Below are 15,844 nucleotides of genomic sequence, written 5' to 3'. Positions count from 1 at the left end.
AATGTGGAAGGGTCTGAATACTTTCTGAATGCACTGTATAGTTTCCTTTCTTATATAAGGACTTGGTGTATTCTGTTAAAACCAGGGCTCAAATTGAGTGAGGGTACTGTATGCCATATCCTTTGTTAAAGAAAAGGGCAAAAAGGATACCTATTGTTAGCTTTATGTATTGAAATAAATAAAAGGTATCCAGATAATACAACGCATTCTATAACAATGCTTAACTCCGTGATGCCTTATGCTATAAACAAGCTTTAAAAGGCCCACAAAAGACATAACTTTGATGCATATGGGAATATATTGATTAGTCTTCAATATTGGAGGAGACAAAAAATGTACTTTGCTATTTTGTCCATATTAATTGAAAAAAAAAGATGTTGAAACCCAGTCATCTTTTACGGAAGTATTTCTATTGTTGGGTTAAGAAATAGATGAGTAGCCAGCAGTTGAAGCTTACATTTTTCTGCGTAGGTGAGCCTCTGTCTGGGTAGGAAGGTAACTTTTGAAGGTGCCATGCTTAGATTCATAAGGATGTCTAATTTTTAACCAGACATTCTGGTATGACATTGGAGAAATATGGTAAGAATTCTTTTGAGATTTTTCAGAACACATATTCTTTTGATTGCAAGCTGTTTTTCCCCGATCAATGCACAAAATGTTAAAAAACGTAATTTAATAGTGACATTGGTGATTTTATTAGTGTATCAGAAAATATTAGGATATGTTATTTGCATTGAACTGATTATATAGTCTACTAACCAGATGTTAAAAAAATGGTGTTTAATTTGCTTATGAATTGGGCTGCTATAATATTCTGTTGTGCCGACTATTAGCTGAGAAAACAATTGTCCCAAAGCTAAACCTATTGCTGACCTCTGCTGTACACTATTCTAGTTTAGCTGTCACGGTTGTCGTCGGTGAAAGAGGACCAAAACGCAGCAGGTACGTGTATGCTCATTTTGATGATTTATTAACTTCAAAAAATGACTACAAAAATAACAAACACGAGAAACGAACGAACGAACGACAACAACAAACAGTCTGGCAAAGCCTAAGCTCAACACAGAACAATCACCCACAAAATCCAAACAAACACACCCTACTATATGGGACTCTCAATCAAAGGCAGATAGACAACACCTGCCTTCAACTGAGAGTCCCAACCCCAATTAACCTAACATAGAAACACACTCACCAGACTACACATAGAAATACATAAACAGACTATAAACCAAAACCCCGGAAATACTACATCAAACCCCGGAAATACTACATCAAACCCCCTTTAAACAAACACACCACCCTGAACCACATAAAACAAATACCCTCTGCCACGCCCTGACCAAACTACAAAACAATTAACCTTATATACTGGCCAGGACGTGACATTAGCAGCAATAGGAGGCGGTTGCAATTTGTTGTCTCACCTAGGGCGACTGACCTAGGGCCTGTTATGTGCATAATTTTTTGGGATGCAAGCGGCTGCACACATAGGAGGGCCCATACCTGGAAGAAATTTACTTTATGCATTTAGGTTAGTATTGTGGAGTAACTACAATGTTGTTGATCCATCCTCAGTTTTCTCATAATACAGCAATTCAACTCTGTAACTGTTTTAAAGTTACTATTGGCCTCATGGTGAAATCCCTGAGTGTTTTCATTCCTCTCCGGCAACTGAGTTAGGAAGGACGCCTGTATCTTTGTAGTGACTGGGTGTATTGATACACCATCCAAAGTGTAATTAATAACTTCACTATGCTCAAAGGGATATTCAATGTCTGCATAATTTTTTTGGAACCACCTACCAATAGGTGTCATTCTGTGCGAGGTGTTGGATAACCTCCCGGGACATTGTAGTTGAATCTGTGTTAGAAATTCACTGCTCGACTGAGGGACTTTACAGATAATTGTATGTCTGGTGTACAGAGATTAGGTAGTCATTCAAAAATCATGTTAACACTGTTATTGCACATGCAACTTATATGTGACTTGTTAAGCAAATGTTTACTCCTGGACTTATTTAGGTTTGCCATAACAAAGGGGTTGAATACTTAGACACTTGATTTTTAATTCATTTGTAAACATTTCTAAAAACATAATTCCACTGACATTATGGGGCATTGAAGATGGTGTTTGGAGGATATATTGGCACGGTGCCAATATATCGTCCAAACTCCAGCTTCTGGGGCATTATCGCTTACATATTAAATATTGAATCCCCTCTCTACTGAAGTAAATGAACTACTAGCAGCTCGTTTAATTAGCTAGCTAGTAGCTACCACAGCCAGTTCAGCTCTAGCTAGTCTTTCGCTATCTGTCAGGTAGCAGTATCTAACAGCTCTTGTGTGTATGGAAATGTTTTGTAGCCTTTGTTTGTCCTATAAAATTGATGTTGTGCCATTGTACCACTGCTAGAGCCAGCCAAAAGTTGGCTAACGTTGGCGAGCTATCTAAGTTGATTTCCAAACTGTACCAAGGGTTGATACAGGCTTTTCTCGATGACACAAAACATGTGGAACATAAATGTGAGGAAGACCTGGGAGACAGTATTGATGATGATGAATGGATACAGATATATTAGAATGCCCAGTCATGTTCATATAATCTCAGACATAAATGACTGCACTTTAAGACCATCCATAGAACGTACTATATGCCAGTGAAACTGAATATTATGCACACAGAAATGTAACTATTCTGCTGGAGGTGTTAAACACAAAAGGGGACATATTTGCCTTTGTTATGGTCTTGTGAAGGCTGGCTGAATTCTGGCAAAGAGTATGTTATTTTATCTCAGCATGTCTACAGATTCTCCCTTCCCTGTTTTTGTTTGCTTGGAAATGTTGATACTGGAGTCTGTTATCAGAAGAAACTGTGTAAACTAGCATTTATAGCGGCTAAGAAATGCATTGCCATTAATTGGAAGGTTGGTTATCCTTCCACAATGGATGGCAGAAATGTAAAGTGATGTATCACTAGATTTGATTTATTACAAGATTAAGGGTATACTGTGCAACTTTCATAAGGTCTGGATGCCTTATATGGAATACTGTACGACAAAAGTCTGTATTGAAAACATGCCCACATCAGGGGACAGACCTATTTAGGCAATCCCTAGCTGCTGGGCTGCTCAGTCCTGGCCCTGGGGGTCTGCTGTACTGTTGGTTGACACTCTGGCCTTGGCCTAACACACCTGAAACCAATAATTTATGTTTCACTAAGAACCTAAGGCTGTGTGGGTTGTGTTAGGTAGGGGCGCTGCAGGGCCGTGGACCGCTAGGGGCAGGACAGGGAGACCCAGCTATATTGTGTGCAAAAAGAGCTCTAAAGTACTATTAGGCCTATGATATGAATTATTTTGAGGATGTACTGTTTCTGTGTGTTATTGTGTAGGTGTATGTGTGTTTTTATTAAACTGTTGTTTTTCAAACCCTTCCCTTGACACGTAAAAAAAGATGGGAAGGAAGTTGTTGGGGAGAGAGTAGAGTTATTGACCAGACAGATTAAATGTCGTCCTGGACTAAATGTAGTTTTAGTTGAAGTACAAGTTCCAATTCCCATGTTGAGAAAAAAACACACACCTATGCCGCACACACACGCACGCACACACAAACACGCGCACACACGCGCACACACACACACATTTTTATCATACAGGCCACTTTTTATTATCCAAAGCCGGCTGCAGTTTCTTATCTGACAGGCAGATGGTGCCATCGACTGAGAGACTGAGGAAACACTGCATTTCATCAGAGAAATTGTTTCCTGCCTTCTGCCTAAACAGATCGGACAGGACTGGGTAGATGAAGGAAATGCAGTGGCCACTAGATGTAGCTATAGCCCGTCTTCTATATTTATACCCCGTCTTCTCAGATCCTTGAGTAAATGAGGTCCGTAGTTGTGCATTGATGTCAATGGCAGACTTGCATGACAGTGTGTATGTCAATGGCAGCCTGACATATTTAAGCTGTATAAAGTAAAGTGAATTCTGCAGACTTGTGTTGTCTCCCAGAGTTAATGCCTAGGCTTTAGCTCAGAGAGCTACTGTACCATGATCTTTAGGCGTGCAGACAACCTGAATTTTTTACCTGGTTGGTCACATCTACGGCTAGCTTGGTCCCAGATCTCTTTGTGCGATCATGTCAACTCTTTGCCATGTCAAGGAGTGGCATGATGGCAGAGACAGACTGGTACCCAGGCTAATATACAGTGGGGTTCAGGTATTGATTCCTGCATATGTAATGTGTACTGTGTGTAACGTGTATGTTAATGTAATAATACTAGTTGCATTGGATGAATGTCTGCTCGACAAGCTGGTTGATACCACAGGTTCAGGTTTAAATGTGGGCAGCAGGCAGCCTAGTGGTTAGAGCGTTAAGCCAGTAACAGTAAAGGTTGCTAGATCGAATACCCAAGCTGACAAGGTAAAAAATATGTCGTTCTGCCCCTGAACAGGGCAGTTAACCCACTATTTCTAGGCTGTCATTGTAAATAAGAATTTGCTCTTAAGCTCTTAACTGACTTGCCTAGTTAAATAAAGGTAAAAAAATGTTTTAATGTTGACATTCAGGTAGAATGTGTGGGTAGTACGGTAACATGGTCTCTGCCCCCCCCCCCCCCCCCCCTTGGGTTGTGCCGTGGTGGAGATCTTTGTGGGCTATACTCGGCCTTGTCTTAGGACGGTAAGTTGGTGGTTGGAGACATCCCTCTAGTGGTGTGGGGGCTGTGCTTTGGCAAAGTGGGTGGGGTTATATCCTGCCTGTATGGCCCAGTCCAGGGGTATCATCGGATGGGGCCACAGTGTCTTCTGATCCCTCCTGTCTCAGCCTCCAGTATTTATGCTGCAGTAGTTTATGTGTCGGGGGGCTAGGGTCAGTCTGTTACATCTGGAGTATTTCTCGTCTTATCCGGTGTCCTGTGTGAATTTAAATATGCTCTCTCTAATTCTCTCTTTCTCTCTTTCTTTCTTTCTCTCGGAGGACCTGAGCCCTAGGACCATGCCTCAGGACTACCTGGCATGATGACTCCTTGCTGTCCCCAGTCCACCTGGCCGTGCTGCTGCTCCAGTTTCAACTGTTCTGCCTGCGGCTATGGAACCCTGACCTGTTCACCGGACGTGCTTGTTGCACCCTCGACAACTACTATGATTATTATTATTTGACCATGCTGGTCATTTATGAACATTTTAACATCTTGACCATGTTCTGTTATAATATCCACCCGGCACAGCCAGAAGAGGACTGGCCACCCCTCATAGCCTGGTTCCTCTCTAGGTTTCTTCCTAGATTTTTGGCCTTTCTAGGGAGTTTTTCCTAGGGAGTTTTTCCTAGCCACCGTGCTTCTTTCACATGCATTGCTTGCTGTTTGGGGTTTTAGGCTGGGTTTCTGTACAGCACTTTGAGATATCAGCTGATGTACGAAGGGCTATATAAATACATTTGATTTGATTTGATTTGATGTTAGAGTACCATATGAGCCTGTGGTAAGGGCTAAAAAATAAAATAAAATAATTGGTAGCACTGGTGCTCCCAAATAAAAAAAATAGGAGCACAACTTAGAAAGTTAAGAGCACCACATGAAATGTAGGAGCACCAACATTTTTTGGGGGAAAATGTATTGAGATACAGCCTATATTGGACCTATTTGAATTCTAGCTACGTTTGAAGTCATTTGTGGAATATTAGGTTTCTACATTGTGTAAAACCACTAATTTCCTATTGAGATGCATTGTACACTGTCTCTTTAAAAACGTCAGGTTTGTGATAATGACATGCAAGAGATATGTCATTCATTCATTACTATGATCATTGATCTCCTGAAGAATAGGTTTGAGATGGGTTGAGGAGGTGAAACCACTCAGAGTGGTGATCTGCTCTTATCCGGCTGCAGTTAACCCCTTCTCCTTTCTTTCGGTGCCTCCAAATGTTTGGATATACTGGTGAAGTGACCAGGTTGTTAGCTTGCTAGCCAATGAGGTAAAATGACTGAACAACGTGTAAACAAATGGTTAACAAAGTGCAAGTACTTTTAGGACAGCCCGCGTCATGGTTTATGAATGTAAAATGTTTATTAATGTGAAATGTTGCGCAGTTAATATGGGCCGGATCTTTTGACCTGGTTGTGCTAGAAGCAACCCGTTTTTACTGTAGTAATGGTGCAACCATGACGCTAACCAATCTGCGCTGGCTTTTTTCTCTAGGGAACTCGGAAACAAAGGTACAGGGAAGCCTTATCATTACAACAATTATTATCTGGGCAATTTTATTCCTAGTCTCACAGTGCTCCCAAAATAAAACTCCTTGTCACACAGCTAAATATTTTGTTGCATATGCGACGAAACCTAACCTTGACCTTATCCCTAAATGAGAAGTTTTCCAATGTAATCAATTACACTGAATTCCATCATAAATAGCAACATACTTTCCTATGCCTTGTTAGCATAATTTATACAGAACAAAAATATAAACACAACATGTGAAGTGTTGGTCCCATGTTTCATGACCTGAAATAAAAGATCTCAAAAATGTTCCATTTGCACAAAAAACATATTTCTCTCAAAGGTTGTGCACAAATTTGTTTACATCCCTGTTAGTGAGCATTTCTACTTTGCCAATATAACCCATCCACCTGACAGGTGTGGCATATCAAGAAGCTTGATCATTACACAGCATATAATTACACAGGTGCACCTTGTGCTGGGGAAAATAAAAGGCCACTCTAAAATGTGCAGTTTTGTCACACAACACAATGCCACAGATGTCTCAAGTTTTGCACGCTGACTGGAGGAATGTCCACAAGAGCTGTTGCCAGATAATTGAGTATTAATTTCTTTACCATAAGCCGCCTCCACTGTAGTTTTAGAGAATTTGGCAGTGCGTCCAAACAGCCTCACAACAGCAGACCACTTGTAACCACGCCAGCCCAGAACCTCCACATCCGGCTTCTTCACCTGTGGGATAGTCTGAGACCAGCCACCCGGACAGCTGATAAAACTCAGTTTGTACAACCGAAGTTTCTGACAGTTTGTACAGAAATTCTATCTCAGGGAAGCTTATCTTCGTGCTCGTTGTCCTCACCAGGGTCTTGACCTGACTGCAGGTTGGCATCATTACTGACTTCGATGGCCACTGGCACCCTGGAGAAGTGTGCTCTTCATGGATGAATCCCAATTTCAACTGTGCCGGGAAGATGGCAGACAGCATGTATGGCGTTGTGTGGGCGAGCGGTTTGCTGATGTCTACATTGTGAACAGAGGTGGGGTTATGGTATGGGCAAGCATAAAATACGGACAACGAACACAATTGCAATTTATCAGTGGCAATTTGAATGCACGGAGATACCGTGACAAGATCCTGAGGCCCATTGTTGTGCTATTCATCCGCCACCATCATTTCATGTTTCAGCATGTTAATGCACAGCCCCATGTCGCAAGGATCTACAGTATCTGTACACAATTCCTGGAAGCTGAAAATGTCACAGATCTTCCATGGCCTGCATACCCACCAGACATGTCACCCATTCAGCATGTTTGGGATGCTCTGGATCGATGTGTATGACAGCGTGTTCCAGGTCCCGCCAATATCCAGCAACTTCGCACAGCTATTGAAGAAAAGTTGGACAAAATTCCACAGGCCACAATCAACAGTCTGATCAACTCTATGGGAGGAGATATGTCGCACTGCATGTGGCAAATGATGGTCACACCAGATACTGACTGGTTTTCTGATCCACACCCCTACCTTTTTAAAAGGTATCTGTGACCAACAGATATATCTGTATTCCCAGTCATGTGAAATCCTTAGATTAGGGCCTAATCCATTTAAATTGACTGATTTCAATACATGAACTGTAACTAAGTAAAATATTTGAAATTGTTGCATGTTGTGTTTATATTTTTATTCAGTGTATAATGTATCAGTCTTATCAGTCAATGTAACAGTTTAAAGGCCTATTCTAATGTAAAATAGCTTATTATACCATAATGCTCCAATCTATTTTTGGAAGATAAAAAAAAAAAGAATACAAGAAAACATTCAAAAAAAAGTTGCGGACCACCTTTGCAACTGCAGTGAGATGGAGGCAGATGCAGTACTGCAACATTTAACATCTGCCTCTCCTGTACTTCACTGCACTGCATCGCACCGCACTCAAACACACACACACACACACACACACACACACACACACACACACACACACACACACACACACACACACACACGCACTGTGTGAAGACACTGAAGGCACAGGCGAGGGGACGCGGCAGTGTCAGAGCGTTAAGCCAGACCTCAGAGAAGAACAGAGCGTACTTCTGATGCTGCTCTAACTTCCTGTGTGACTTTCACAGGGGATGGAATGTGAGATAGGGGGGGGGGGGGTGTCTAGGTGGGCCTGTCTGTAATTTTGTCTGGCCCTGATGCAGATTCAATGCCTCGGCACACAACTAAACCAGTAGGGTGTATTCGTGGATGCCATGGGAAGCCAGGCTTCCCCAATAAATTGAGAAAAAAAGGAAATAATTTATCTTTTGTCTCTCTGTGTTTCATAATTTTCCTTCAATTCACAAGAGGCTGAATTTATTTCAATGGAGAAAGCGTCCGAGCGAGCGAAACAGCACCCCTTTGTCTCTGTATGTGTAGCCCTTCTATCTGATGCTGTCTGGTCAAAAAGAGTATGACATTGTTGCCGCCCGTTGCATTGAACGCAAGGGAAGCGAGCGAGCATTTGGCCTCCCTTGATATAAAAAATGTATAATATAAAAGCCAAACAGCGTTGAGCTAAACTGAGTGAGCTCAACTGTGAATGGTCCTGGCACACCAAAAAAAAGTGTCAAGGGAAGCCAGTTTTGATTTGGCATCACTCCTGTCAAATTGCATTGAGAGCATACGTCATTGACAGAAACAACTTGAATTGTTGCATCTCGTTGTGTTGTTGTCCTCCAGTGGTTAGCAAGCTAGCTAAAATGGTCCCTTTCCTAAATTAGCCATGAATGGAGATAGGGATTTGGACTTGTGGTTTTACTTATTTCTCCATACTGGCCAATGATTATAACGGCGATTCTGATCCAACCATTAATTCATACATTGTTGTGCCCCTGGCTTGAGAGGATGGAAGTTCAATATGTAGCTAGATGTAGAAGGCTAATGTTAACTAGCTAACGTTGCCCATGAAAGGAAGTTAGACTAGCGAGCAAACATTTTAGCCAAGTAGCCTAGGACAACAAAAAATAAAAGCGTGTACTGCATGACAGAGTTTCATCAACATAAAAGAGAGGAGGATGGCATTGGCGTTTCTCTTCAAGTAGGGTGAGTCAAAATGTTTTTTCTACTTGCACAAACGCTCACGCAAACAGAAATTAGAACCAGGGATGGCCACATCATATTTAGCTTACATTGATTGGACTAAATCGTTTTTTGGTATCTTTCAGTTGTCACTGTATTACAGTCGTGGCCAAAAGTTTTCAGAATGACACAAATATTAATTTCCTCCAAGTTTGCTGCTTCAGTGTCTAGATATTTTTGTCAGATGTTACTATGGAATACTGAAGTATAATTACAAGCATTTCATAAGTGTCAAAGGCTTTTATTGACAATTATATGAAGTTGATGCAAAGAGTCAATTTTTGCAGTGTTGACCCTTCTTTTTCAAGACCTCTGCAATCCGCCCTTGTAACGGCCGTCGAAGGGAGTAGACCAAGGCGCAGCGGGTTGAGTGCTCATAATTAACTTTATTTAGAACACTAAACAAAACAAGAAAAAAACCACGACAGCCAAACAGTACTGTCAGGTACACGAAACACTGAACAGAAAATAACCACCCACAAACACAATGAGAAAAAAAACTACTTAAATATAGTCTCTAATCAGAGGCAACGAGATACAGCTGCCTCCAATTAGAGACCAATCCCAAACACTTCCAACCTAGACATAGACAACCTAGAATAAACATAGAAATAGACTAACATAGAACATAACCCAAAAACCCCAAAACACACAAAACAAACACCCCCTGCCATGCCCTGACCAAACTACAATAACAAATAACCCCTTTTACTGGTCAGAACGTGACAGCCCTGGCATGCTGTCAATTAACTTCTGGGCCACATCCTGACTGATGGCAGCCCATTCTTGCATAATCAAGCTTGGAGTTTGTCAGAATTTGTGGGTTTTTGTTTGTCCACCCTCCTCTTGAGGATTGACCAGTTCTCAATGGGATTAAGTTCTCAATGGGATTAAGGTCTGGGGAGTTTCCTGGCCCAGGACCCAAAATATTGATGTTTTGTTCCCCGAGCCACTTAGTTATCACTTTTGCCTTATGGCAAGGTGCTCCATCATGCTGGAAAAGGCATTGTTCGTCACCAAACTGTTCCTGGATGGTTGGGAGAAGTTGCTCTCGGAGGATGTGTTGGTACCATTCTTTATTCATGGCTGTGTTCTTAGGCAAAATTGTGAGTGAGCCCACTTCCTTGGCTGAGAACCAACCCCACACATGAATGGTCTCAAGATGCTTTACTGTTGGCATGACACAGGACTGATGGTAGCGCTCACCTTGTGTTCTCCGGACAAGTTTTTTTCTGGATGCCCCAAACAATCGGAAAGGGGATTCATCAGAGAAAATGACTTTACCCCAGTCCTCAGCAGTCCAATCCCTGTACCTTTTGCAGGATATCAGTCTGTCCATGATGTTTTTCCTGGAGAGAAGTGGCTTCTTTGCTGCCCTTCTTGATGCCAGGCCATCCTCCAAAAGTCTTTGCCTCACTGTGCGTGCAGATGCACTCACACCTGCCTGCTGCCATTCCTGAGCAAGCTCTGTACTGGTGGTGCCCCGATCCCGCAGCTGAATCAACTTTAGGAGACGGTCCTGGCGCTTGCTGGACTATCTTCTTCACAACAGTTGAACCGCCCTCCTTGAAGTTCTTGATGATCCGATAAATTGTTGATTTAGGTGCAATATTACTGGCAGCAATATCCTTGCCTGTGAAGCCCTTTTTGTGCAAAGCAATGATGACGGCACGTGTTTCGTGTTTCCTTGCAGGTAACCATGGTTGACAGAGGAAGAACAATGATTCCAAGCACCATGCTCCTTTTGAAGTTTCCAGTCTGTTATTCAAACTCAATCTGCATGGCAGAGTGATCTCCAGCCTTGTCCTCGTCAACACACACCTGTGTTAACGAGAGAATCACTGACATGATGTCAGCTGGTCCTTTTGTGGCAGGGCTGAAATGCAGTGGAAATGTTTTTTGGGGAATTCAGTTCATTTGTATGGCAAAGAGGGACTTTGCAATTAATTGCAATTCATCTGATCACTCTTCATAACATTCTGGAGTATATGCAAATTGCCATCATACAAACTGAGGCAGCAGACTTTGTGAAAATTAATATTTGTGTCATTCTCAAAACTTTTGGCCACGACTGTAGACTAAGTAAAGGTAATTTGATGTTAAAATGTTGAAGTTGAAATGGTGCTGGAATAGTGGAGGCAGCTCCTGTTTTCTTTGCGACTTACAGTAGCTCTCCGTGGATCTAAATCAATAGTTGTTAAGTGGTCCGAAAAAGTCTTAAACATTAACTTCCTTGACCATGCTGTAGTTCATGTAACTGTTTGTTACATGCAATATGCTTTGTGGACTTCACCGGTCAGAGGTTGCTATCTGGTTTTATGATGTAACAAAGGTGTGGTTGAATTTATTCTGCCACTGTCTTATTGTTTCATCCTTTAGGCCTATATACAGTATCACGGTCGCAAGGTGAACTAACAGGTTAAAGAGCAAACAATGCAATTATCATAACATATAGGTTGTAATATGGCCTTTTTTTGGCTTCCCCAGTGATTTTACCCACACACCGCTACTGAACTAAGCTCTCTCTCAGTTGACACTCAGATACTGTTGCCTCTGTTAATTTTGAGCTGCATTTACACTGGTAGTCCAATTCTCTTGCACTGATTTTGAAGTCGCAAGCAGCGCTACCTCATCAAGAGACCACAGGCAACCATGAGCTTGAAACATGTCTCCTACATTCACATCCTGGCTCAACCCTAACAGTAGCTATAACCTTAACCCTAAACTCATGTCAACACAATGCTCACCCTATACTCTTAGAAAAAGTGCTATATAGAACCTAAAAGGGTTCTTTGGCTGTCCCCATAGGAGAACACTTTGAAGAACCCTTTTGGGTTCCATGTAGAACCCTTTCCACAGAGGGTTTTACATGGAACCCCAAATGGTTCTACCTGGAGCCAAAACGGGTTTTACCTGGAACCAAAAAGGGGGACAGCCAAAGAACCCTTTAGGAACTCTTTTTTCTAAGAGTGTAGCCATAACCTTAACCTTAACCTCATGTCCACAACCCAGCTCAATGCAACAAAAAAAAACAGATTAAAAGAAAACTGATGGTCCTCCTTTTTGCAAGCACGGACACTCACGACATTCAAACAGACATCTGACAAAGACCTCAAAAAGTCAGAACTCTTTAAAATACTTATTTATTACAATAGAACATTGTATACCCGTTGACATTATATGAAATCCCAAACATGCATATTATTTCTCTGTGTTCTAATGAACATACATTCAGACCTGCTGCTGGGATCATCAGTGTCCATTTTTTTATCAGAATAAATACTAAATACCACTTTCCTCACCAGCATATTAGTGTTAAGGTTCCCGGATTTAAATATCAGTTGAAACCCACTGCACTTCTAACATCACAAATAAATAAATGAATGCTCATTGCACTGCCATTACTGTTCTGCCAAAATATAATGGTCATTGGCCAGAAAATAGACATGAAACAGATCTCCTCCTGTTCTCTAGATCTTGTGGAGTCCAAAGAAGTTGGCATGATGAGCATGGCTGAGCATGGCTGGATGGGAGACATTCACATATAGCCAGTCCTGCTTTTCAAGCTTCAGTGTGGATCCCAGGTAACTCCCCGAGGTCCAGACATACCCATGAGAGCCCAGGTTGCAGTAGCCCTCCCTGTGCCCCTCCATCAGGGTGAGAGACTTGAAATTCCCTGGCCTTCTCACAAACACAGAGTGAACCAAGGCATCTGTAGGGGTGCAGTGATTGGCTTCAAACTGCACCCGGGAGTAGATGTGGTAGAGCCCAGTCTCGTTGACTTGCAGACCGCCATCCCGATAGACCACGCCCCCCTCTGTGAAGGCCCGCCCAGCCTTTGGCTCCCAACGCAAGGTATTCTGTGAAACATGCTTCTCAATCCGGCCTGAGGGAGACAAAGGGAGACAGCAGGGAGAGCAGGGAGAATGTCGTTAGAGATGACACTCCACTGGGCCTACATCAGGAGTGCATGCTTAATTCAATTAATCAAGGCCCTGATGAGCAGCTGATTACTAGAATCAGGTATGTTAGAGCAGGGCTGGAGCAAAAGCCTACACACCAAAACAAAGTAACTAAACTTTTGATTTGAACTGCAGTCAGCCAGAGCCGACCCTAGCATTTTGGGAGCTCTAAGCAACATTTTGATGGTGGAGAGAAAATAAGTTTTAGAGTTACTTCAATTATACACATTTTGCCATGAGGTAGAGATTTTGCAGTTTCATAACTAATTTAATTTAGCCATGGGGTGGAGAGACAATTTTGCAGTTTTACAGCCAATTTCCTGCAATTCTACTCATTTTGCCATAGGGTGGAGATACATTATTTTTTTATCATGCTAATATGATATCTGAGTGAGAGTGACTAACAAAATCAATGGGGGCCCCCTAGAGGTCAAGGGCCCTGGGAATGTGCCCTGCGTGCCTGGTCGTTAATTCGATCATGATAGCTGGCTAGACCAACTTACCAATAAATAAAAAATTGGCTGACATAGGCTAATTTAGTGACTGACATAAAATAAAAACTGCTGATGCACAACCAAATTTAGAAATTGCACCTTGTGTATTCTACTATTCTAACTCACAACTGTAATTTGAAACCCACATTTTTATTTCTTTTTGGTCTGTGGCCCCCTAGTGGCCGCGGGGCCCTGAGCGGTCACTTATGTCGCTTAGTGGCTAGGGCCGGCTCTGCCCCAGCTTACCTATAACATGTGCTGCAGGTCTGCCGGCTGTCTTCCCTCTGTTTGGATCGGTCTCTGGAAGGTCACCCACTTGCTTCTCAGGCCCACGACCATCAATCTCAATGTTCATTTCCTGTGAAAAAAGAAGAGAGAACTCTCATTGCCACTTCACATTAGCACACACACATACAAGGTTTTTCACATCAATATAAAATATCCACATCACAGATGTTACATGACATTTTGTGGTTAAGGGTGATCAATATAAATGTAGCGCTAAGATACTCTGAACATCAGCTTTTCTCTGAAGATGTATTTTGAGTCAAGGATTTCCTGTAGCACCGCTGGACTGGTGACCACAACTCTGAACAGATTCCGGTCTGGGCTGACATCTTTAAATGTCACTGCTACTTAATAGTCTGAGATGCAGAGGCAGCAAGAAAACTTGCACAAAAGTTAAAGCCTGTTTTGCCTATTTTCCATCAACACTTTACCTCTGTCTGTCCCCTACCCCTCACCAGTCTCCCACTCCTTTTCCAATGGTCACAATAATCATCAAGGTGATAATTAAATGGTAGGAGGCATCTTTTTTTAGGTTCAGTTTTTTCTTCTTGTTGCTACGATATTGCATTTTGTTACTATATGTCTCTGTTTTTCTCATCAGTAAGTTAAGATGTTTTAGCCAACAACAAAAACAATGAAAGGCAACGAGATACTAAATATGAACTACCACAAATTCCTCAATGCGTCTATTTCATTGATGGTTTTGGCAGAGGATCAGTGCAGTGTCATTGCAAAGAAAGATGCTGACATCATACAGAAAGAACATTATGAGACAGAGAAGTGACGAAATACAGAGACCCTTTGATACAAATAGAAATCAGAGAGCAGACTTGCTCCAGGAGAACCCCACCCAAACACACACCCTCACCTGTTGTATCCCATCGAGTTGAGTCTGTAGTTTGATTATCTGGTAGGCACCCAGTCCCAATGCCCCAAACACCAGCAGCAGCAGAAACAGCAGAGCTATAGCCAGGCTCCAGGAGCCAAGCCCCCTGCTGCCTCTCACCCTGCCCCGCTCCATCACTCTCTCATGGGCAGGAGGGAAGGACCAGCAGGGCAGCATGCCTGGAGGTTGGACCGACGGCTGTGGACCTCTACCACTGTCCACTAGAAACACCTGGGGGTAAGGATAGCCCTGTGTACCGCTCATGGTGCAAAGTGTGTGAGAGAGGAGCGTGAGTGTGTGTGTCGCCTCTGTGTGCAGGAGGTGTGTGCTTCTATCTGAGCATCTCAGTCTTATAAAATCTTGGGTGACTGGAACCCACAGCTTCCACCCACACACACTCGGCGGGTCTGTGACAAGCTCACACCACCTCTCACTCACGCTCTCCATCCACTCCTCTCTCAAAAGAAAACTTAGCCAGGTGACTGGTGCTGTTGCAGGACAAGTAGATAATAATGAGCTCATAGTAGAGAAACTAATTTACACTTTCACACACACTTTCATACATGCATGCACGCACGCTCACATGCACACAGACTTGGAAAATGGAAGTGAAAAATGTACTAATGGTTTACTACAGTGTCATTAAAAACTTTGTGAAAACATTGATTTAATCTGCTCTCCAAACCATTGCACACCTTTATCTCTCTGTCTCTCCTTAGTGGGTTTTTTGCACGTACATGGTCCTTGACAAATAAACCAAAAAATGAACAAGTGGGGTGTTTAGCTGACCACCCTTCTAACCACCTTGTTCATCTCAGCGTGGGGCCAGACAAAGAGGACAACCTAGAAAGACTACTTGAGAAAGCCCCTCAC

The 15,844-nt window shown here is 42.4% G+C and overlaps 1 protein-coding gene across 2 annotated transcripts; it reads right to left on the bottom strand.

Moving 5' to 3' along the window:
• Nucleotides 1–12,467: 12,467 nt before the first annotated feature.
• On the bottom strand, nt 12,468–15,278 carry LOC115192444 (tumor necrosis factor ligand superfamily member 6). 2 transcript variants are annotated; one of them, XM_029750943.1, is made up of 3 exons: nt 14,948–15,278; nt 14,044–14,155; nt 12,468–13,227 (listed from the first exon to the last, which is right to left on the bottom strand). In XM_029750943.1, the coding sequence occupies exons 1-3, from the start codon at nt 15,233–15,235 to the stop codon at nt 12,812–12,814; spliced, it is 816 nt and encodes a 271-aa protein (XP_029606803.1). In that variant the 5' UTR covers nt 15,236–15,278; the 3' UTR covers nt 12,468–12,811. The 2 variants fall into 2 exon arrangements, with proteins under 2 accessions (XP_029606803.1, XP_029606804.1); XM_029750944.1 differs by having other exon boundaries at nt 14,954–15,278.
• Nucleotides 15,279–15,844: the final 566 nt, after the last annotated feature.

Source organism: Salmo trutta, chromosome 4 (assembly GCF_901001165.1).
Source record: "Salmo trutta chromosome 4, fSalTru1.1, whole genome shotgun sequence".
Lineage (NCBI taxonomy): Eukaryota > Metazoa > Chordata > Actinopteri > Salmoniformes > Salmonidae > Salmo > Salmo trutta.
The sequence above is the reverse complement of the archived record's forward strand: the minus strand, read 5'-3'. Positions and strand labels throughout refer to the sequence as shown.